Raw genomic sequence first — 22,000 nt, 5'->3', positions numbered from 1 at the left:
ATGAACAACAATTAACACATTAGAAAGAATATCATTAAATAAACTATTTTTTATTCATAAATATTTTCCCACGAATTTCATCATCATCATTTTCTTCACTTTCTCTGTATTTTTCTTCTATCATGGTTTTTTTTAATTGAATCTACAACATCATCTTAGCAACCAATGGAATGTAAGACCCTTAATCAATATTCGTTAATTGTATGTACACTCCATTAAAGACTCACGACTGAACTCTTCTCACAATAAATATGTTTATGTGTCCACGATTATAAATCAATATCAGTAAGTTAGTCTTTTACAAGTGTTTGTAACATTGGTTAGGTTAAATTACCGTTTTACCCGTGAGTTACTTATAGTTATTAAATACTAGTGCTTCTCTAATGAACAACTTGTTTATGTCCAACCACTAAACATAAACCTCTCTCGTGCTATAAAGAGGGTAAGACCCTTTGTACAAGTCACAAAAACATCATTTAAGGAAACACTCATCTACTTACCTCAAAGTCGAAAATGAGTGAATTCTATCTTATGACGTGTTCTCAGCTCCCCACTCAGTCTTATCCTAAAATGAGAAGTATATTGAGTTGGCAATCTGGGTACTCTCACCCGTACAAATCAAAGGATAATTCATTGCGAACAAAAGTTCATAATACACTCAGGATTAAAACTAAGTTACCTAAGTCTTCCTAGTGAAATAGAAACCTAACTAGTTAACATATTTGCATCTAGTGGTTACTCTTTCATAGTCCGATCTTATGCAAACTCATTGCAAGATACTCTCACTCGCATGTCACCTATATGAACACATTGGATCACTGTGTTTATATCAAATACAAAGCGAGCCGTGTCCATTGTGTTACCAAGATAAGTTACCCAACTTTATCCATGTACTATAGACCTTTTGAGTTATATATCGAACATTGATCATTGTATGTCTTTACATATTGTTCAAGACTCATAAGACAACTTACGATGAAGTTTATTGGATTTAAATTATTAAGACAAAACTAATAATACAATCAACAACATTTTATTGAAATTATAATAATAACACTTTATTAATTACGGTCAACAAATTACATTTTACTATCTACGAGTAAAACCCAACACTTTTATGCTCAGATGAAGAGATTGGTTTATTAAGATTCAAATTAGAACAAGGTCCTAAGAATGCTAAAATCAACAAGATACGTAGCATAATATTATAAATTAATCTAGGTCTTCACACGATGCTCCTTTAGATTGATACTCCTAGTAACATTTATATTATTAGATATCAGGCTCCCCTGACATTAGTAATTGAGTGTTCAGATTGACTAAGTCTATCTAAATCTATTGTCTTTCTTCATATTCATGAATTAGATTTTTTATGGATTGAAGTATTCCACACTACATATGAAATATTCTTCAATTGAAGGTAAAGATTTACCTTGCAATTGAATATCTTGAATGAGGTATACAACTACATAATTTTTCCTCTTGAATTTTCTCAATAAATTTCTCAAGGTAGTCGAGCAGTTGTTTATAAGAAATGTTTGCAACAATCCAGATGTGATGCAGTGATTATCCCGAAAGAAACTAGGCAAATAATATGAGAATGACTTAACGACAGAGATTGCAATATTAATATAATTTTGCGATATATTAGTTCATCAACTACAAGAACATCAAATCTCTGGTAATCTGGGATAATATAATTTTTTTGACCATAAGTATTACAATATAATTTTTTTAATATTTCTAAAGAGATTTAAAAATAAACCAAATATATGGTACAAAAAATCTAACATATACAAACACTTGTTATTATTGAGATAACCAAACAAAAGTGTGAAGGCAAACTAACTATTTTTTTTATTACTTCCTTTATTACAAATTTAATAAAATAAAACCAACACTGTCATTGTATAATAAACTTTTTAAACTTGATAAAAATAAAACTAGATTAGATTTCATATTATAATTAAAGTTCCTTCATTAAAATGAAAAATAAAAAAATAGGAAAATAAGTAGCATATTTAAGTTTTATTTTTCTTATATTTTGCTTCTTTTCAAGCTCTTAGTTATTGATTGCAACATTATTTTAGCTTCAAGTTTATCATTAATAATTACTTCAATTAATCAGTGTTCTAATTAAAATTGTGCCCATTTAAGTTTAGAAGATAAGTTTATAATCAATCAATTGTTTTTTAAACAAACGTTTTAAATAAAATGATATACACTCGTCAAAGTGAAATTTACTTTTGTAAAGTAAAGTAACAAATGCTAAAAAATTTGACATCTTCATTTGACACATTCATCTCTTGCAACTTAAACATACACAAACATTTTGATTTTGTTTAAAGATTGAAACTTATGAATTGAGGGTCTTAACATGTTAATTTCTCTATCCTTTTCCTTCTCTAAAACATCTTGATTGAATATAATTGCTAGAAGGAGATGGACTTAATTAACAATTGTTCTATCATGATAATCGAGGTGAATAATGTAGTTAATAAGATCATTTTGTTGATATGTCTACAACCCTATTTTCCTCTTTTATATTAATGTGCTCTTAATTATGACTTTCATTGTGTAGTCGGTTATGTTGCAGTATTTTCACGTACTTTTAAGTTTTTTGTTTCTTCCATTCAACTTACAAAGATTTTGTAACGGTTAGAAACATTTTTTCTCTTATTAGGTTATGGATGCTATTAATGTTGACTTTTCTCCATGGTTATCTTATTGATTTAAGAGTTCAATGAAAAAAAAGAGAGAAGATAATAACTTTTTACATTCCAACATTTAAGACTTTTTATATTATCGATATCGACCAATGATAATTAATTAATTCAATATATATAGATTCTATGTAGGAAAATTTTTAAATTAGTGAGACTATTTAAAAATTAAACAATTTATTTTATACATTTTTTACCTTTTAGGTAGACATTGATAAAAGTTTATCAATGCTAAAGACTAATACAAATCTTTTATCGATAGAAGTCTTAACCGTGTCTATCAACGAGAGAAACATATAAAAGTTTATTATTGATTAATGGTGCAGAAATGGATAAAAGTCTATAATTGATATTATTAGTGATAAGTCTTGTAATTGATAAAAGTTTATTGTTGTGTATTAGTATCTTTTTTGTTTTTAAATAGCTTGACATTTTTTGGAAACTCGAGAACGTTTATTAACGAATATTCAATACGTGATGCATTCATTGAACATAAATAAAAAATCGAAAGATCTACCTCCTATAGAACTAAAAGTTTATAAATATATTAAATTAGGTTTAGAGTCATCACACACATCAAACATGAAAAACTAGAGACTAATTTGAAAGATAGAGTGAGCATAACCAAAATTGGAAAAAGGTACAGAAACCAAATTACATTTAAAAATCAAATATTTTTAAGAGACATGAATTACGAAAGAAGAAGACGAAACCGACAAGTAGTCAGTTGAAATTTGCTGAGCTCAACCTAACTACGAATCCAAAATCCAAAATCCAAACACCCAGCAAAGAATTAAAATTTAAAAGAAAAAAATGGGGAAAAAAATATTTAGCGAAAGCTTCAGAATCGAGAGAGTTCAATGCTGACTTCCTTTTTATATGTCTTTTCCATTTAGTATTTGGCGCTTCCTTCAGCCGCCCTTTCCTGCGAGAACCCCATTTGGGCAATTTCTTTATATATATTTTCCCACTGTTTACTCGTTCGATTCTTCTCAATCCCAGAATCTACACCCCAAATCCCCCAAAACCCCTTGTAATTTTATGGTCTTTCTCACTTGTTTGCGTCTTCTCTAAGTCAATTCTCCATTGGACTCTCAATTACGACCTCCAATGGCTTCCCAGCAGCAGTTATCCGTCATTAAGGTAATACCCTTCAACCATTTCTCTTTTATTTAGTCTTTCGTCAATTAATTCGACTGTTTTTGGGTATATCTCAAGTGGGTTGTTGTGCTTGTAGGGCGCCAAAGTGTTGATGGTTGGTGCGGGGGGAATCGGCTGCGAGCTTCTCAAGACTTTGGCTCTCTCGGGGTTTCAGGACATTCATATTGTAATTGGTTTTTTCATTTTCTTCCCTTATTTTTTGTTTTGAAGTTGTTTGTCGAGGATCACTGCTTTTGGGTTTTGTTTTACTCCCAATTTTACTTAGAACTTTCTACTTTGGTGACTAATGTATTGAGACTCTGGTGGGTTAGGGTTTAAATGGGTTAATATGATTGCGCGTGTGAAGTTTGTGGGTGGAGTGGACTGTTTGTCTTTGTCATTCTTGTCTTTTGTTTTGCTCGTAGAAAGACGTTTCTTTTGTGTTCCCCCCCTTCGGTTTTCATGAAACTATCTTATGGAAGATAGGAATTGTTAGCATTTTAGTAATTTCGTTTGGATGGTGGAGTATTTCATCTTCACCTCCTCCAAAAGATAAAGGGGTGGAAGTGGAAAGAAGAAATTCTTCTACTCTTATATATATATATCAATAACTCTTGTTGAGAAAAAAATGAAAGAATACAAGGACATGCAAAAAAAGGAGAAAAACTCACAAAAACACCCTTCCTAAAGAAATTCTTCTACCCTCAGAAGCATTATGTTTAAACAGTTTGGCGTTATGGGATTTCACCGAAAAGTTCTTTTTAATTTAATATTTGAGAGCCACCTATTTTGGGACAAAAAACTAAGTTGTGACTACTAAGATTTTAAAGATATTTATCCTCTTCTTGGTGGGTAGTAACCTTTATTCAAGGATATTCTTGAGATATTGTTCTCTCTGTGATTGATGCATTTCAGAATAATATGTAAATACTTCAAATTTTGAGAGGGGTAGGTGGCAGGGGCACCTAGCTGTTCTCTGCTCAGCATGTTGGCTGGATGGTTTATATTTTAATATTTGATATTTTTACCAGTGAAAATTTAGTTTGGAATCTCTGCTGGTTGTATCAATGTAAGTCTTTAAATTGTAACGGCTGATATATGTTTATATTTTTCAATGTACACTGAAGTTGTTGAAGACACTTTGAGATGTTCAAAAGAACTATCTTGAATGTGGACATGCGAGATTCTTTTCCCTGTAGACATACTCATGTAAAATGCTTGTTTGCAGATTGACATGGACACCATAGAAGTGAGTAACTTAAACAGACAATTTTTATTCAGAAAATCGCATGTAGGGCTATCAAAGGCTAAGGTGAGGAAAATTTCGTTTTTCATCTCCTGATGGCAATGCAGTTTCTGTCATTGAACCTTTGACATATGTTCAACTTTTTAATGCTAGGTTGCTCGGGATGCTGTCCTAAGATTCAGACCTCAAGTTAGCATTACCTCATATCATGCGAATGTCAAGAATCAAGAATTTAATGTAGACTTTTTAAAGCAATTTAGTGTTGTTTTGAATGGACTCGACAACCTAGATGCGAGGCGTCATGTGAATCGTTTGTGCTTGGCAGCTGATGTTCCCTTGGTTGAAAGTGGAACCACTGGATTCCTTGGACAGGTAATCCATTTTTTCAAATATGCATGACAAGAAGTTTTATATCGTGAATGGTTATGCATACGAAACCTATCACATCCTTATATATTTTGTATACTTCTAGTTTACCCTTAGAAACAATGGCACAACAATGTTTTGTGAGGTGAAAAGAGTGGAACATGTTTCTAATAAAGTAATTAGTTTTGTGTTTGTTCTTCAAAAGAGTTTTTTTTCTTTATTATTATTTGTAATGCATCTGCCTTGCTATTTCTTGAGCTATATATTGCATAGAGGCCAGCTTATCAAAACTCATTCTATTTAATGTTCAGAGAGGCTTTTACAATTTGTTAAAATTCTGGAAACTATGCTGGAGAATTATTTCAGATTTTCAAAGAGTGATTTGTGGTAGTTCAACCTTTTATATTCCAAAGTGAGCACTCGGGTGACTAATAAGTTGGAATTGGATCTATGTGAAGATTTGAGCTGATTCTTTGAAGGCAGTGATTATGAGATTGGTTGAGTTGGGCATATGGCTAAAATGCTAATGTTCACACACATACATAGAAACACACACGCTCACTCACATTCACAACTTTAGTAGAGTCCTGAGCATGTTTATTCATAATGCCTGTTTGCACTCATCCCCAGTCTGAGTTGAATATTACTACAACCATATTTTCTTTTTGTTCTCTATCGGCTGAATGTTAATGTGTGCTTAGTCATTCCCCAACTTGAACTATTTAATTTCAACTTTGGCCCAGGTCACAGTCCATGTCAAGGGAAAAACAGAATGCTACGAGTGCCAGCCAAAACCAGCCCCAAAAACATATCCTGTCTGTACCATTACTAGTACTCCGTCAAAGGTACAAATAAGGGTTATGATTTATATTGTTGTTTTCTTCAGTAATCTTCTCAGATACTGTAGATTATCCATTAGTTTTCTTTCTTATTCTTATGATTGAACAGTTTATTATGTCTTAACAAGTTGTTATATACACCAGTTTTATTTACTCAATTATAGGTCTGATTGGCTTCTTTTTTTTGGTTAACTTTCAACATACAAATTTCTTAGCAAAGTCATGATGAGAAGTGACATGAACTAAAAAATACAGTGGGTTGGAGTGAGTTGAGTGACCCAATATTTTTGTTGTTATTGGAGTGTGTGTGTGTTTCTTAATAAAAATTATTATTATTTTTTATTTTATAGTAAACAAAAATTCCATTGATGAGATGAAACTACTAAAGGGGATCATATCCGGTGGATTACAAAAAACTTCTCCAGTTGGTCACAATATCAGATAAACTATAATTACAAAAACGGAGAGATCAATTTATACCTACTTAGAGATTACAAAGTAACAGATTTGAGGGATGTATTGTAGTCTAGTCGTGTTCCTTATTTGTTAAGATGTGTGAGCTTCATTCATGCCAAGTAGACCATAGGGAAATGAAGTTCAGCCGAAGAATGTTTTTCTCCCTTTTGAAAGGATGGCCATTGAAAGGATGTCTCCAGAGTGTTGATGAAGGGTTGTATGTCATCCAAATTCATCGAGGATGAAATGTTAAAAAAATCTGGCCCAATTGAATAGAAAAAGTAAGTGTGCATGGTATTCCCCGGCAGCCATGTACATGATACAACAATCTGGAGAGATGAAAATCCATGGAGATCGTTTTTGCAGCTTGTTCTGTGTGTTGAGGCAAGTGTGGGTCAATTTCCAAATGAAAAACTTCTTCTTTTTAGGATATCCATTCCAGATGGACATGGATTGATAGAAAAATTTGAATCTCGAATCACCTTTAGAGATCAGAGAAAGTGGAAGAGATTTGGCAGAGAAAATACCATGTCTAACTTCCAGCACCAAACATCAGAAGAAGCATTTACATGGAAAGCTTTAGGAACATGGGAGAGGATAGCCCATTCATCAATTTCTTCATCCTTCATATTTCTTCTTGGAAAAAATTCCAGCATTGAGTAGTTGGATCCCACATATCAGCAACCGATCAAATTAGCTTTTATGATATAACAATTATTGAAGGGAAGCTGAATTTTAAAGAAAACTCCCCCAGCCAAGAAGCTATCTAGAAGCATAAGTGCTGCATTACCAATTTTGCAAGAGATATTGGCAAAAACGAGACTTTGACATTCTGTAAGTGATCTATCAAAGTGAGTGGAGCCAAATTTAGCAACGATGACTTTCCTTCATAAAGTGGATTTGTCTCCATGAAATCTTCAAATCCATTTAGCGAATAGAGAATTATCTTTCTGCTTAATATCAACAATCCCCAACCCACCCTCCCGAAGGGGAAGTTTAACTTTTCCTAGACTCCCATCTCAAATTGTGTGTGCCTCCCTTGTTTTTGGTTCCCTTCCATTAGGAAATTTTGAAAGAGTCTTTCAATGGATGTAGCACGACTGATGGGTATAGGAAAAAGAGATAAGTAATCTATTGGGAGATCTGTCTACTTAACTTGGATAAGGGTCAAATGACCTTTTTTGGATATACGAGAGTGTTTCAAAGAGTCAAGTATTTTTTGTAACTTTCAATGATAGGGACCAAAAGACGGAAGTTTTAGGCTTTTTACCGAGAAGAAAATGCAAGTACGTAGCCAACCAATTACCAACATTACAACCTATCTTAGCTTCAAAGGTCTCAAAACGGTAGATAATTCAAGGTGAATCCAAAGAACTCTGATTTTTTACATTAATTTTTAGCTGAGAAGCAGCTTCAAAATCTTTAATCTCAACAAACAAATTATAAATCAAGCTCTGATTAGCATAGGAAAACAAAATTATGTCTATCAAAAAATTGTAAAAGAGTAATGGATATTTGTTGTCAAGCCTTCCCCACTTCAAACCCTTTAATGGTGCCTCTAGATTTTGCAAGCAAAATCATATTGCTCACACATCCACGCCAATGTAAAATAAAAAAGGGGAGAAGGCATAGTGGTCACAAATTTGTCGAGGTCTTCTAGATGCAAAAATTCTCCCACATGGCTTACCATGGATGATAATAGAGAAATCTGTGGATGACATACAACCTTTTATCCACCTTCTCCAAATTGGGCCAAAATCTTCATCAAGAATAAGATAAAAAAATCCCAATCGAACTAATCCAAAGGTTTTCTAACATCAAGGTATTAACCATAGTTGAATTGTGATTGAAGGTCTCAACATTAGAGGTTATAGCCCCAAAGGAACATCTTATGGAAATGTGCGACTCGCTCCCTTTTTGGTGCATTTGGAAAGAAAGGAATAGCAGTATTTTTTAAGATAGATATAATTCTTTTGATTCTTTTTGGACTGTGGTTCAACACACAGCTTCTTGGTGGAGTACGAATTACACCAAACACTTTTGTAATTTTAGCCTTTCTATGATTTTCAACAATTGGAAGGCTATCATTTCTTAGTTCCCTAGCTTCTTCCGGGGAGGGCCCTCTTGTCCCTCGCCCTTAGGCTGTTCTGTTTTGTTATATGAATATACTTGTCTCTTATCAAAAAAAAAAAAGTTCATTAGTGATGAGAGAAGCACCAATAGTTTGCTGATTTAAATCAAAAGCAGATTGGTAATCAGTTTTCTTTAGTGTAGGGGGTGGGGTAATTTGAACCACAAATCTCAGACTTTATGGTTGTTATCACCATAACTGATTGGTAATCATTTATAGTGTGTAGAAGCACTTTCTTGAGACAGTCCATGAGGACCCGAGGAATAAACTTGTACTGGCAATTAGTAAGACTGATAGGTCTAAAATTCCCCACTTTGATGGCATCTGTCTCCATAGGAATAAAGCAAATGTAAGTCTCATTGATATTGGCATTAATTATAGAACAAAATCCTTGCACACCCTTTTGATATCATCCTCGAGGATGTTTTAAGCTATTTTTTGAAAAATTCAGCAGTAGATACGTCTGGTTTTTCCGATTTACTAGTACCCAAATCACTGACAGCAAAGTGAATCTCTTCTTGTGTAAAAGCAGTTTCAAGATTTAATTTATTCTACTGAAATGAGGCTCCAATCAACAGTTCTGAGAGAGCTTTTGAAGTCATCTTGAAGATAACAATTCTTCTGTTATTTCTAAAGGATTATGCTACCAATTTCATTTCCTTTGTCGATAATAGATTCTACAGACTTGAGATAACTATGTCTGAGTTCATTGAAAAAAAAAACTAATATAATAACTGAGTGACTAAACTGTAATTATTACCAATTTATTTTAACAAGGCCACGCATCTTTATAAGCAGCCATCTTTGTAACTGATTAGCATATTATTATAACTAGGACAGCTCATGCCGGACAACTAATGGTGGTCTAGTGGTTAAAAGGAGACATAGTCTCACTGAATAATTAAGAGGGCAAGAGTTCAATCCATGGCGGGCATCTACCTTGAAATTAATTTCCTACAAGTTTCTGAAGGGTTTGGCGAGTTGTCTCATGAGATTAGTCGATGTGCACGATAGTTGTCTCAGACACTCATGGATATAAGAAAATACAATTGAGAAATCCTAATATATTAGTATGTCATGCAACCACAAACCATCTCATTTACTACACTCAATAATTGGGTAGCTCAATATTTACAGAATATATCGTGTGTGATCATAAGTTCACAACTTTACTGGCTGTCATGGCTCATCTTAGGTTGTGTAGTTAGTCCTTTTCCTTATTTACTATTTTTTTAATCAAAGTTTAATATTATAAGTTTCTGCTTTTAATATTCTGTAGTATGGTTGTGTGAACTTTGCAGTTTGTTCACTGCATTGTCTGGGCGAAAGATCTACTTTTCACAAAGCTATTTGGAGATAAGAATCAAGAAAATGATCTAAATGTGCGTTCAAGTGATCCTGCAAGTTCATCAGATCATGCTGAAGATATATTTCAACTGAACAAAGATGAAACTATTGAGCACTATGGAAGAAGAGTTTTTGATCATGTATTTGGTTACAATATTGAAGTAGCTTTATCTAATGAAGACACTTGGAAAAATCGGAATAAACCTCGGCCTATTTATAGTAGGGATATTCTTCCTGAAGAACCAACTAAGCAGAATGGAAATACTGACAAAAACTGTGCAACTGATGACCAATCCTTAATATCTGCTATGACATCTCTAGGCATAAAAAATCCCCAGGAGATATGGAGTCTTATGGAAAATTCCAGAATCTTCATTGAGGCTATTAAACTTTTTTTCACAAAAAGGGAAAAGGTTTGGTTTAACTTCTTGTTTTATGATTAAAACCTTTAGATTTCTTGATCTCCTTGTGGCAGCAAGTTTTGGGCCTGTGGACTGTTTAAGCTTCATTTGGGGTGTGCTATGCAGGATGTTGGGAACTTGGCTTTTGATAAAGATGATCAGTTAGCTGTGGAGTTTGTCACTGCTGCTGCAAACATTAGAGCTGAATCTTTTGGTATTCCAATGCATAGTCTTTTTGAATCTAAAGGCATTGCTGGAAACATTGTTCATGCTGTTGCAACAACGAATGCAATTATTGCGGGCTTGATTGTGATTGAGGCAATTAAGGTGCTGCAAAATGATGCCAACAATTACAGGCATGTGGAGTTCCTGCATGTTGCTATTAGATTTCATATCGTTCTTTTTTAATCTTAGTCATTGTGGTTTACTAATGTTTTATAGTAGATGCTCTGGAATCTTGTTATGTGGTTTACTATTAATGTGCTTGACTGCTTGTACTTTTTAATCTTCTTGTTTTGTTTATGTGGTACATTGTTTGTGTTACTGTGTTTTTTACATTTGTGACAACACCATATATGTAGGATTTTAATTTCTATTAGAACTGACATTTGAATGCTGGTGAAATTTTGAGAAAGCAAGAAAAATTGTATCAAGCTTGTTTGTCCACTGGTTCTCTTGAATCTCATCCTGTCTTTGAATGCGCATGTAGGATGACATATTGTCTTGAACATCCTTCAAGGAAGATGCTTCTTATGCCAGTGGAACCTTTTGAACCTAACAAATCCTGCTATGTCTGTTCTGAGGTACTTTCATCGTTCTTTACCCTTGTGCTTTGTTGGGTTTATTTTGTATTAGTCCTTTGCAGATATTTACTTGCATTTATTATGATGAAAACAGACACCGCTCTCACTCGAGATAAATACGCATCATGCAAAACTGCGGGATTTTGTTGAGAAGATAGTTAAGGCCAAGCTTGGGATGAACTTTCCACTTATCATGCATGGAGCTGCCCTTCTTTATGAAGTTGGCGATGATCTTGATGAGGACATGGTGGCGAACTATACTGCTAACCTTGAGAAGGTGTGATTTTCTCACTAAATACATTGACCACTAGGATTTTTTGTCCCATGAAAATTTAATCCTTACACGTGTATTTCAGGTACTGTCAGAGCTTCCTTCACCTGTTGTCAGTGGTACGATATTATCGGTCGAGGATCTCCAACAAGAGCTTAGCTGCAGTATCAACATCAAACACAGGTATTTCAACTTACTCCTTTTATCACATACCTTTTGAAACTCCCTGGTCTTCAAGTAATTTGGTCGTGATTAGGGTTGACAGCCTCATGCTTAAGAAAAACTGTAGGATTTCTATCTTTATACTCCGTTAGTTTGAATTACTTTTACAAGAATCATTAATATTCTGTGCAGAGATGAATTCGATGAGGAGAAGGAACCAGATGGTATGGTTCTATCTGGATGGCAGCAAACCCCACTGGAAAAGGATGACTGCAACAAAACTTTGGGCAACGGAGAAAGCACCTCTAAGACGTTGCCCTCTGCTCCAGATGCTGATAAGTATGACGATTCAGACATGGTTGCATCAGGAAGGAAAAGAAAACTGGATGAGGCTGTCAATATATCAGGTGAAGCTAATAGCTCAAAGAAACCTGAAGTGCTTGACGATGACGACGACGATCTTGTCATGCTCGATGATGGGGATAATGGGGACCCAGCTATCAACAAGAAGAAAAGATTGCAATAGTTGCTTCTTGGATTTAACGGAGGAATGCTAACCTAATTTTGTTCTGTTAGGGAGAATTGGTGATTCTTTAGGTGCTTCATAATTTTTATTAGATCTCTTGTGTAATTCTCTTTGGAGTTAGGTGCATCAATTGTTCCCTCCTTCCCTCATATTGTGAGTTCATATGTAGCAAAATGTTATAATTCCCAAGCATCAAATTTAGAAGCTAGAGTGCATGTAACACTAAACAGAAGTCTCATCAACCTGAAAACCTATACTATCCGATGACAGCAATCAATCATATATTGTCAACAATTTTTATTAAGCCATTGATAAAAAAATGATATACAATGAAAGAAACCCAATAAACAAAATTGAAAAAATCTAAGAATCTCCAATTGAGGGGGCCATTTCAATTATTGATTATCGTCTATTTCTCAACATGAAGAACAATGAAGGGAGACCTCGTTCTGTTAGTGTTGCACTTAAACGGTCACCAGTAATACATGAAGATAAAGATGCATCTGCACTAACTATGCTATGCATTTGTTTTTTTTATTCTGTGTTACGTCCGGTCCAAGAGGCCAAAAGTTGCGGTCAAACTGAAACTTGAAAGCCAACTATTCTCTCTTGCGAGTATTTAGAATTGTCAGACCCATCTTAATGATTCAAGGGCTTGTTTATGTATACCTTTATCCCCAGCTGCTAAAACATTAAAACCTGACACAAAGGATCAGTATAGTTAAGTTTTAAGTAAAACGTGCGGGCTTTATATGGTTAATAAAATGAGATTCAGCTCAATCCATTTTGGTTGTTGTATTGCTATGAAGGAAAAGTATAAAGAAAAACTAGAGTTCAAGATAATATAAGAAAGGGTGCTTTACTTGTTGCTTGGGAATTAGGTGAGGCCTCCCAATAAAGCTCATCTCCTTTCCAATCGGTTATTTCACCACCAGCCCCTTTGATTATGGGTATTAGAGAAAGGAAATCATACGGCTGAAAGAATTAAAAGCCATTATAATTAGAGCTTCATATGCTAAACAATTCAATGAAAGCTCACATAAATAGTGCATAAGCTCAAATAGAATGAGTGTTCCAGATGTCCTTTGTTTCACTATTGGCCATGTGAATGAAAAAATGGTCACGAATGAATAGGAAATGGATATGGCAGCCTAACCAAATACCTTGAGACCAGATTCAACCACAAGATCTACAAAACCAGATGCTAAAAGGGCATATGCGTAGCAGTCACAACCATAGAGCGGAACTTTTACCTGTACAACAACGTTAATTTGTGAATATAAGTTAGATCAAACTAGCTCAACATCTCTTACAAATCAATGAGATAAAAGAAAGACAAGAATATATAATTATATACCCATTGAGAATAAAGTGACATAGGTGTTTTTCTAGTATTGCTTTCTATTCAATTTTTCCTCGTCTACTCTTGCAGAAACTTGTTGTCCATCGACAATGCCTTTCGTCATGATCTTAGACCCTAATTCACAGTTGGTGAACGAACCTTCCGAATTGTAGAATATTGAGACAGATTGATATCTTACCTACGGCACAAGTTTTTTAAAACTTTCTTGATCTGGCATACAAGATACCAAGACTTACCTACCACTAGTGTGAATTAAATTCTCGTTTTTCCCCAAGATACCAAGACTTACCTGGTTGATGGTGGGTGGACTGGTGATTCGTCTTCTAGCAAATGTAGTACCCTATCACCAATTGGCTTTTTCAAAATTCATTATTTTCTATTGGATGATATTTTATAGTAAAGGGAAATCTCTATATGAGAGATATTGAAAGCAGATGGGAGAATACTTCCCCTATGAATAATATGTAACACCAAGTGGTTAACTTGATTGGGTAGTCGTAGCAGGAATAGGAGTTCGTCCGTTGACTTTGAGTTCAGTTTGTAACTGTAATTACTGAAAGTTCTACCTAACAGATGATTAATGAAAGTGGCCTACGGCACAATTACCATTTCTGGAAGACAAGGGCAAAATGGGTGAGGTAATATGATCTGCTCATCAATCCAAGTTAGTGAACCTATGGCTATTGGTACAATCCAACAGATTCAAGATATAAACAGAATTTCACTCCCATGAAGATGGTAAAGAATTATTTTGTTTCTAAAATCTATGGCTCTTTCAATGCAGACCATAAAACATCAATTAATTTCTGATGTTTTACCAAAAAATGAGAAAAGATATCTTTCATGTTGACATTAAATCGCGAGAAATATTGAGAATATACAAGTATTTTCATCATCGTACATACCTTGTCTCTCACACGAGCAAATGCCTCAACTGCTTCTCCACTGAAAAGGTGAGGGCTTGTAGTATATCTACACAGACAGAGCATAAGAAAGAACCAAAAGAAACCAAAATAAGAAAAGTGAAAAGCCTTAAGCACGCACAGGACAGGCATGCCCAAAAGGAAAGGTGAAAAGTAAACTCATAAACTTTTAGATAAAAGAGAAGTTGCTAATCAAAGATGAATATGTTTAGAGATCTGGGAGGTGGACAATTGAATCTTAGTCCCAAATATGCAGCACCAGAACTATTCCTCGATAGGTCTTAAATGTATTAGGGATGAATTAAACGTCTCTAATAGGAATGGATTACTAAATTAAAGAAATGAAAAGGGTAGAACAGATATAATGGGGTGGACTAGAAGTCCCACGTCAAAAAAATTTGTGAGCTAAAACCAGGTATAATTATTAAATAACAAAAGGAAGGAAAGGATTCTCTACCCTTCCGCAATATCTGCACGTCCCAAAACAAAAGGGCAAGTACAACAATTGGGACTACAAGTGAGAATTCTATTGCTCACCAATCACCATGAGCAATATAGCAATAGCTTGAAATCTGAAACTAAGATAAGAAAACACCAAAAAAAGGAAAACATACAAATAGGACTGTGATATGTCTGAACAAGTTCTGGTGGATATATTTTGCCCGTTTAATGTAGTTTTCCTCCCATTCAATCCTATCCATCTTTCTCTCAGAACAGGCTGATCAATGATGCCCAAAATCTGAAAATCAACACCATCTTATCAGTAATATGGTAGATGAAGGTAGAGCATCAGGTAAACAATTCTGATATATATATATATATATATATATATTTTGATATCCGCGAGTCTCCTAACTTCACAATTAGGGAAACAATTCTGATATTTTCATCTCCTCTTTTCCTAACTTCACAATTGCATCACTATATTTCCTTCCTATTTGATCCAAAAACTATTTAGAATTGAGATCAATGTCATGATTTTTTCTGAACAATATACTACATGTAGAAACATATGTCGAACTATGAAATGAGGTAAAACAATTAATAATAGTAAGAATAAAACATTTTAGTAATGAGAATACAACGACCCAATAAAAGAGGAAGAAGGTAGTTGATTGTCCTTACTGGTTTCCCTCTATATAACAATGCAACGAGAGTGCCAAACAGGGGCTTTCCTGAAACATTCTGACGATCAATAAACGACTAAATCAGATAAGGGAGCAGTAACACCGGGGAAGTACCAGTAATAAAACTTTTTGTGCCATCAATGGGATCTAAAACCCAAACGTAATCAGCTGAATTCTCTTTGCATCTCCATCCCTTTTCCTCACCATAACTGCAATTGCAACATATGTATATTAAAGAAAAAACGAATATAGATCAAAATTATTGTTTTTACGATAGAGCTACACATGAGAGTTTTGAAAAAAAAATGAAATTTTAGTTCATATACGCCTGGAGCAAGATTTGGCAACGTTTTTCTGAGGGCCAAGGAGAAAAGCCAGAGTTAAACGAAAAACTAACATAGCATGAGAAGGAAAGTTCTCCAATATTACTGAAACCATAGACTCCTCTGCTGCTTGATCAGCCACAGTCACAGGACCTGTTGATGCAGAAAACAGCCCCAAAATTAGACCTTTGTTATTAGGTACAAAGAGCACCGGAAATGAGCTTCCAACCAGTTGTGCACCATCAAAAGTGAAAAACTATATCAAATGAAAATGTAGCAGACGAGACACCCATACTCATTGGTGTAAAAGAAAATGCCCGATTTTGTTGTACATTAACAACGAATGTCTTGATATGAAATTCCCGGGCAAAAACTTATGCCATGTAATCTCAACTTTGCCAACTGGGGAGGCTTTTTATATTGTGTGAGAAAATATGTCTTACCTCTTTTCTTGTTTCTCCTTTTTCTCTAATGAATACCTTCTAAAAAGAGAATCAATGCCTAGAGCTAGAAGAATTGAAAACAAGAAATTAAAAAATTAAAAAAAAAAAATAATCAAGTGCCATCCTTTTTCTCTGATTTTCAATGGTGTCTATTAATGGTATTAGATTTTGATTGGTACTCCTTCACTTACATAGATTCGTTGTTTACACGAGGGGTGAACACTTTCATTATATAATATCATACAATAAAACCATGAAACACTAATGGGAATATAATATAAATAATAAACATTTTAATTTGTTTGAAAAAGTGTAGAATAGTTATTTACTATTTTTAACTTATTGTTTTTATAATTTTTACAAGAATATCCATATTTCCATCAACATTGGCAAGCAGAGACAAATAATATAACACACATTCAAAGACACTTTTCACTTGGCTATTGAAAACTCCCAATGTTTTCACCTCCTAATCAACAATCTTCTCTCTAAGTTTTATCATCTGCTAAAAAATTTGACCTTGGCAATTCATCAAACACTTCCATTACAACGACAATACACAACACAAACCCATTAACACCACAAGCCCATTTCCCTTTAGCAAGTTTTCTGAACACCCAAATCACAAATAAATCATAAAAGAACCCTCTAACATAAACAATAACCAATCACAACTAAAAAAAAAAAAAAAAAAAACCCACATACTGAAATCCGGCTTATCAATGATCTCAAACTTCTTGCGAAAGTACTTCCGAATGACTTCCCCAGCAGCATCCGCAGCCCAGCTGGCAACCTCGGCAAAGCGATCAAGGTCATGAGCATCAGAACCCATATCAATGGCAGTGTGGACATCATTAGAGAACTGGGAATTGGAGGACATAACTGAAGAAAGGAAGTGGGAAGGGCGGGAAGGGAGAGAAACGAAGAGGGAAGGAAACGACGGTAGGGAGGAGGTGGAGAAATGGGAGACAAGAGAGGTGGGTTTAAAGGGGATTGAAGGGATAGAAAAAGAGGGAAAATTGGTGGGAGATTGGGAAATTGATTGCGAAAGTGAAGACATTGTAGGAAGAGGGAGAGGGAGAGGGAGAGGGTGAGGAATCCGTGAAGTGGGCGAGAATAGAGACGGAGACAACAAGTGCTTTTTGGTATTCTTTGTGACTTTTTTTTTCGCAAATTGGAGCGTACATTTAAACCAAGTTTTTGTTTAAACCTTCGGATCCAAAGTGTATATATAAAAGTGTAAAGTTTTAATTGACAATCCAAAAACTTGCTAACTGCTTACTACTTAGTTTATGATCATCTAACTTAATATTAGTTTTACTAAGATATAAGTTAGCTTTTAGTAAATTGACTTAGATATAAGTTAAAGTTTTTATTGACGATCTAAGTTAATATTAGTTTTACTAAGATATAAGTTAGTTTTTAGTGAATCGACTTAGATATAAGTTAAAGTTTTTATTGACAATTCAGATACTTATTAACAGACATAGATATAAGATATAAGTTAAAATTTTTATCGATGATTCATATACTTTATTAACTACTTACTTAGATATAAGTTAAAGTTTTTATTGATGATTCATATACTTATTAACTACTTACTTAGATATAACTTAAAGTTTTTATTGATGATTCATATACTTATTAACTACTTACTAAGTGATCATCTAATTTAATACTAGTTTCATTCAAATATTTAACTACTAAGTTCGATTTAACTCATTGTGAAATATTTAACTACTAAGTTCGATTTTAGTTTCATTCAAATATTTAACTACTAAGTTCGATTTAACTCATTGATGTTAGTACTGTTTGTAACTTACCCAAGTAATGTGAATAAGCTTTTAAGAAGTTATGAAATAATTTTTTTTTTGCATAACCCGAAAGTTATGAAATAGTTTTTCTCAGAAGGAAAGATATATTTAGTTAAAAAAATAAATGTTTCCAAATATATATTTCTAATTTTTTTATAATTTGACTATATAAATCTATATTTATAATTTTTTAAATTGTTAATTATTTTAAATTTAATTTTGCAACTATCACTACTAAGTTGAGAGATTTAATATCCCTACAACGTTTGACAAGTCTATCTCCTCATTCCTCCGATGTCTACGACTCCAAGCAGGACAAAAACATTTGTGTGGAGTCCTCTTGAAAGAGAAGATGAATGGAATGGGAAAAACAGCTCTATTTCGAGATGGGAAAATGAATGGAAACCCATGTAGAAAACAACTCTACGTAGGATGATGACCTTAATCAATCTCAAGGCAAAATCCTACAGTCCTCTACTTATAGTGACGTGATCTTATTCCATTATCAAAATTGTCAAGATTTTCTCGTACCTACACTCTTGTATATGAACTCCTGTGATAACATCTTAATTAAGGAAACCAACTCAAATCATATTAGTTTGTTATATAGACATAAAAAGACTTGACCAACCTCACAAAGGGGGATGAAGTGACCAAGCCCCAGCAACTCCCGCACGAATCAATAACCAAATAAAAATGTCTTATATACAGTACTGTCCATAGCTATTAGTTTTATGTAGAAGAGAAGTTAAACTACAATTATTGAAACCCCTAAGAGATTACAAAGAACCCAAACTTGCAAAGATACACAAATTGGAAATCAAAATATCCAAAAGTATAAAATCTGTAAAAGCACAACAGCCAAAATCATAAAAACACACAAACAGTACAAGTTACACAAAACACAAACATATATATACTACACAAGGCTCCATGATATAATTGGAGAGTAGAGTCGTCTCAATGATGGTGGCCAGGTAATTTCTCTTTGATCTTCTCCATGACCCCCTTCTTCCCAGGTTCATGATGTTCGACCGACGTCGTGGTGGTGGTGGTGCTTTCGTGATGCTCCCCCGTCGTGCCCGCCTCCTTGTGTTTTCCACTTCCGGTTAACTTCTCCTTTATCTTCTGTGTCAACCCTTTCTTCTTCCTTCTCCTCCCGCCTTGTCCATCATCCTCCGACTGTAGAAAAAGAATTCTTGAGATCCCAATTGATAATTCTGTGGTTACTTAGTTAAACATTAAACTGACAAAACCTTACAAAATGAAAGCAACAAATATTTACAAAATTTTAGAGTGTCTAATAGATTATTTTCAGCACCTTCACTATTTAGAATAATTTTCTAATAAAAACTCCATATTTTTTAATAGAAAGCATTTTCAAATAAAATAGATCAGACTATTTACTACATAAAACAAAATCAAGATCCCTCACCCATTTAAGCTTTTCTTCTTTTATTTTTTTTATATATGTTTTGGTAGATAGTTCCATTTTTTTTTCTATCTAGAAGAAAAACAGGGCTGGGTTTAGAGCGTACTGAAAATTAATATGTACAAATTAAGAGCTTCTAAATCTAATCTAGTTTGATTAGTGTTTACAAGTGTAAAGAAGACGTTCATAAAAGGTTAGAAAGTCAATTCAAACCAAACTCCAAAACGAAAAATTTTCTAATGAAAACAATCTTATATGTTTTCATATGGGTTCACTAATATATTTATAATAGAGCAAAGGACAGAGCCAGAAGTCGGTCAGAAAATAGAGAGGTTGGTTTGAACCTTTACAAAAGGGACTATAGAAGTTGTTTTTTTTTAAATGACTCCAACTAATGATCACCCATACTAACTATAAATAAATTATGGCTCCTCACTAATATATTAAAGCTGAATATATATATAAACTATTACTAATTAAAGTGTGAATTTGTTTTTGGTTGAAAATGTTATCACAATTATTCATTTGTAATTATTTTTTAATATAACAAACTAAAATATTTATAAAATAGAGCAAATCAATCTCAATAAGATAATGTTTACAGAGTTTGATATCTTACTATATTTATAATACTGCTACTGTCTGTAAAGTTCTTTTTTTTTTTATAAGATAAGATACTGTCAATAGACAAAACTGTCTATAGAGTTTGGATATCGTACTGTATTTTAATTTAACCAAAATAATTGAGTTTATAACTTGAAATATTATATTTATTATTGTATAATTTTATCTTATTCTAATATAATTCAGAATATTTTAAACTTTAATATCTAAAGTTTAGATACAAGAATGAATCGCAATGTTAAATTACTCACGGAGCTAGAGCTGGAACTGCTCGAACGACGCGGTGAGGCGTCATGGATTTCTCGAGGGGGCTGCGTTTGAGCAACGTTTTCTCCTGTGGTGGTGACGGCGGTGGGGTGGAGGTTGGAAGGTGGGGTGGGATGGAGGTTGGACGGTGTGGTGCCAACAACACCGGTGAGCTGCATGGGGTTACCGAATTCGTCGGTGAGTTGAACAGGGTTCCCACGTTCGTCGGTAAGTTGAACCGGGTTCCCATGCTCATCGCGTACATTCGCCATTGTAGATATATGGTTTGTACTTTGTATAGAGAGAGAGAGAGAGAGAGAGAGAGAAAAGGATGAAACGATAGCTTGAAACAAAACCAAAGAAGCAAATATAAGTGTTGGAGGAATATAAATATATTTTAAATTCAACATATATAATGAGGGGATTCTTAATTTAGCACTTTGCATGTGAAGGGATAGAATTTCACACGTGTACACAGGGCAGATACCGTGTGAGAATGCAGTTGCCACGTTTGAAATTTGGGACACGCGTGGATTCGTGAAGCTTGATGGAACTCATCTCACACAAGAGTTCAATTCAAACGACACCCACCATTTGTACATTCGTTACGTTTTCGTGATCGATAACATAAATATGTAACCATTTTTTTTTTTTATTTTAACTTTTTTAAATAATTATTTTAAATACATCTAAAAATCACTTTCAAACACTTTAATTTTTTTAAAATAATTTATTTTTTAAATTAAACGTTTAAAAATGTAATCCAAAAACATCATGGATATGTAAACATGAAACTTTAAATTTTAAGAAACATTTAGATATGCCTATTGAAAATTGTATAAGCTCAAATATTATAAAATAAAATTAAAGATTCAAGAAGTAATTTGAGGCCTATTTGGTAATGTTCGGTAATGTTTGCTTTCATTTTTTAAGAAATAGAAGTATTTGGTAAAGTTTATCCTAATTCATTTCTCAATTACTTTTTTTTCTCGATTATTTTTATTGGTTTCCCTTTTTATTTTCTCAACTATTTTTGTCGGCTTCTTTTTCCTTTTTCAATTATTCTTATCGGTTTTTTTCCCTTTTTCTCAATTATTTTTATTGGATTCATTTTTTATTTTCCTTTTTATCAATTACTTCTATGAGTTTCCTTTTCATTTTTTTCAATTATTTTTTTCGGTTTTATTTTCTTTTTTTCAATTATTTTTATTGACTTTATTTTCTTTTTTCTCAATTATTTTTCTATTTCATTTTCCTTTTCCATTTTCCTGCGTGATTTTTTTTCCTCCTCTTA

General features: G+C 33.5%; 3 protein-coding genes across 3 annotated transcripts; 1 reads left to right on the top strand and 2 right to left on the bottom strand.

Annotated features, from left to right (window-relative positions):
- The first annotated feature begins 3,450 nt into the window (after positions 1–3,450).
- On the top strand, positions 3,451–12,688 carry LOC101205378 (SUMO-activating enzyme subunit 2). The gene is made up of 11 exons (XM_004150017.3): positions 3,451–3,866; positions 3,961–4,050; positions 5,092–5,175; positions 5,263–5,481; positions 6,219–6,320; positions 10,203–10,661; positions 10,776–11,005; positions 11,359–11,452; positions 11,547–11,729; positions 11,809–11,906; positions 12,078–12,688. Exons 1-11 carry the CDS (start codon positions 3,834–3,836, stop codon positions 12,409–12,411), a joined length of 1,926 nt encoding a protein of 641 aa, XP_004150065.1. The 5' UTR covers positions 3,451–3,833; the 3' UTR covers positions 12,412–12,688.
- An 85-nt stretch (positions 12,689–12,773) lies between these two features.
- LOC101205614 (bifunctional phosphatase IMPL2, chloroplastic) lies at positions 12,774–17,757 on the bottom strand. The gene is made up of 9 exons (XM_004150018.3): positions 17,296–17,757; positions 16,222–16,300; positions 15,939–16,033; positions 15,823–15,872; positions 15,312–15,436; positions 14,680–14,746; positions 13,575–13,664; positions 13,275–13,386; positions 12,774–13,110 (listed from the first exon to the last, which is right to left on the bottom strand). Exons 1-9 carry the CDS (start codon positions 17,648–17,650, stop codon positions 13,040–13,042), a joined length of 1,044 nt encoding a protein of 347 aa, XP_004150066.1. The 5' UTR covers positions 17,651–17,757; the 3' UTR covers positions 12,774–13,039.
- Positions 17,758–19,054: 1,297 nt separating this feature from the next.
- Positions 19,055–21,096, bottom strand: LOC101208021 (embryogenic cell protein 40). Its single transcript, XM_004150027.3, has 2 exons — positions 20,712–21,096; positions 19,055–19,586 (listed from the first exon to the last, which is right to left on the bottom strand). Exons 1-2 carry the CDS (start codon positions 20,976–20,978, stop codon positions 19,365–19,367), a joined length of 489 nt encoding a protein of 162 aa, XP_004150075.1. The 5' UTR covers positions 20,979–21,096; the 3' UTR covers positions 19,055–19,364.
- Positions 21,097–22,000: the final 904 nt, after the last annotated feature.

The sequence above is a fragment of the Cucumis sativus genome, chromosome 2 (assembly GCF_000004075.3).
Source record: "Cucumis sativus cultivar 9930 chromosome 2, Cucumber_9930_V3, whole genome shotgun sequence".
NCBI lineage: Eukaryota > Viridiplantae > Streptophyta > Magnoliopsida > Cucurbitales > Cucurbitaceae > Cucumis > Cucumis sativus.
This window is presented reverse-complemented; position numbering and strand designations above follow the sequence as displayed.

Coding starts and splice junctions, on each gene's coding strand:
- LOC101205378 (XM_004150017.3), top strand. CDS start 3,834: ATGGCTTCCCAGCAGCAGTTATCCGTCATTAAG. Junction 5,176..5,262: donor TAGGGCTATCAAAGGCTAAG/GTGAGGAAAATT, acceptor TTTTAATGCTAG/GTTGCTCGGGATGCTGTCCT. Junction 5,482..6,218: donor CCACTGGATTCCTTGGACAG/GTAATCCATTTT, acceptor ACTTTGGCCCAG/GTCACAGTCCATGTCAAGGG.
- LOC101205614 (XM_004150018.3), bottom strand. CDS start 17,650: ATGTCTTCACTTTCGCAATCAATTTCCCAATCTCCCACCAATTTTCCC. Junction 15,873..15,938: donor CACAAAAAGTTTTATTACTG/GTACTTCCCCGG, acceptor AGAATGTTTCAG/GAAAGCCCCTGTTTGGCACT. Junction 15,437..15,822: donor TGTTATATAGAGGGAAACCA/GTAAGGACAATC, acceptor GTTGATTTTCAG/ATTTTGGGCATCATTGATCA.
- LOC101208021 (XM_004150027.3), bottom strand. CDS start 20,978: ATGGCGAATGTACGCGATGAGCATGGGAACCCGGTTCAACTTACCGAC. Junction 19,587..20,711: donor GCAGTTCCAGCTCTAGCTCC/GTGAGTAATTTA, acceptor CTTTTTCTACAG/TCGGAGGATGATGGACAAGG.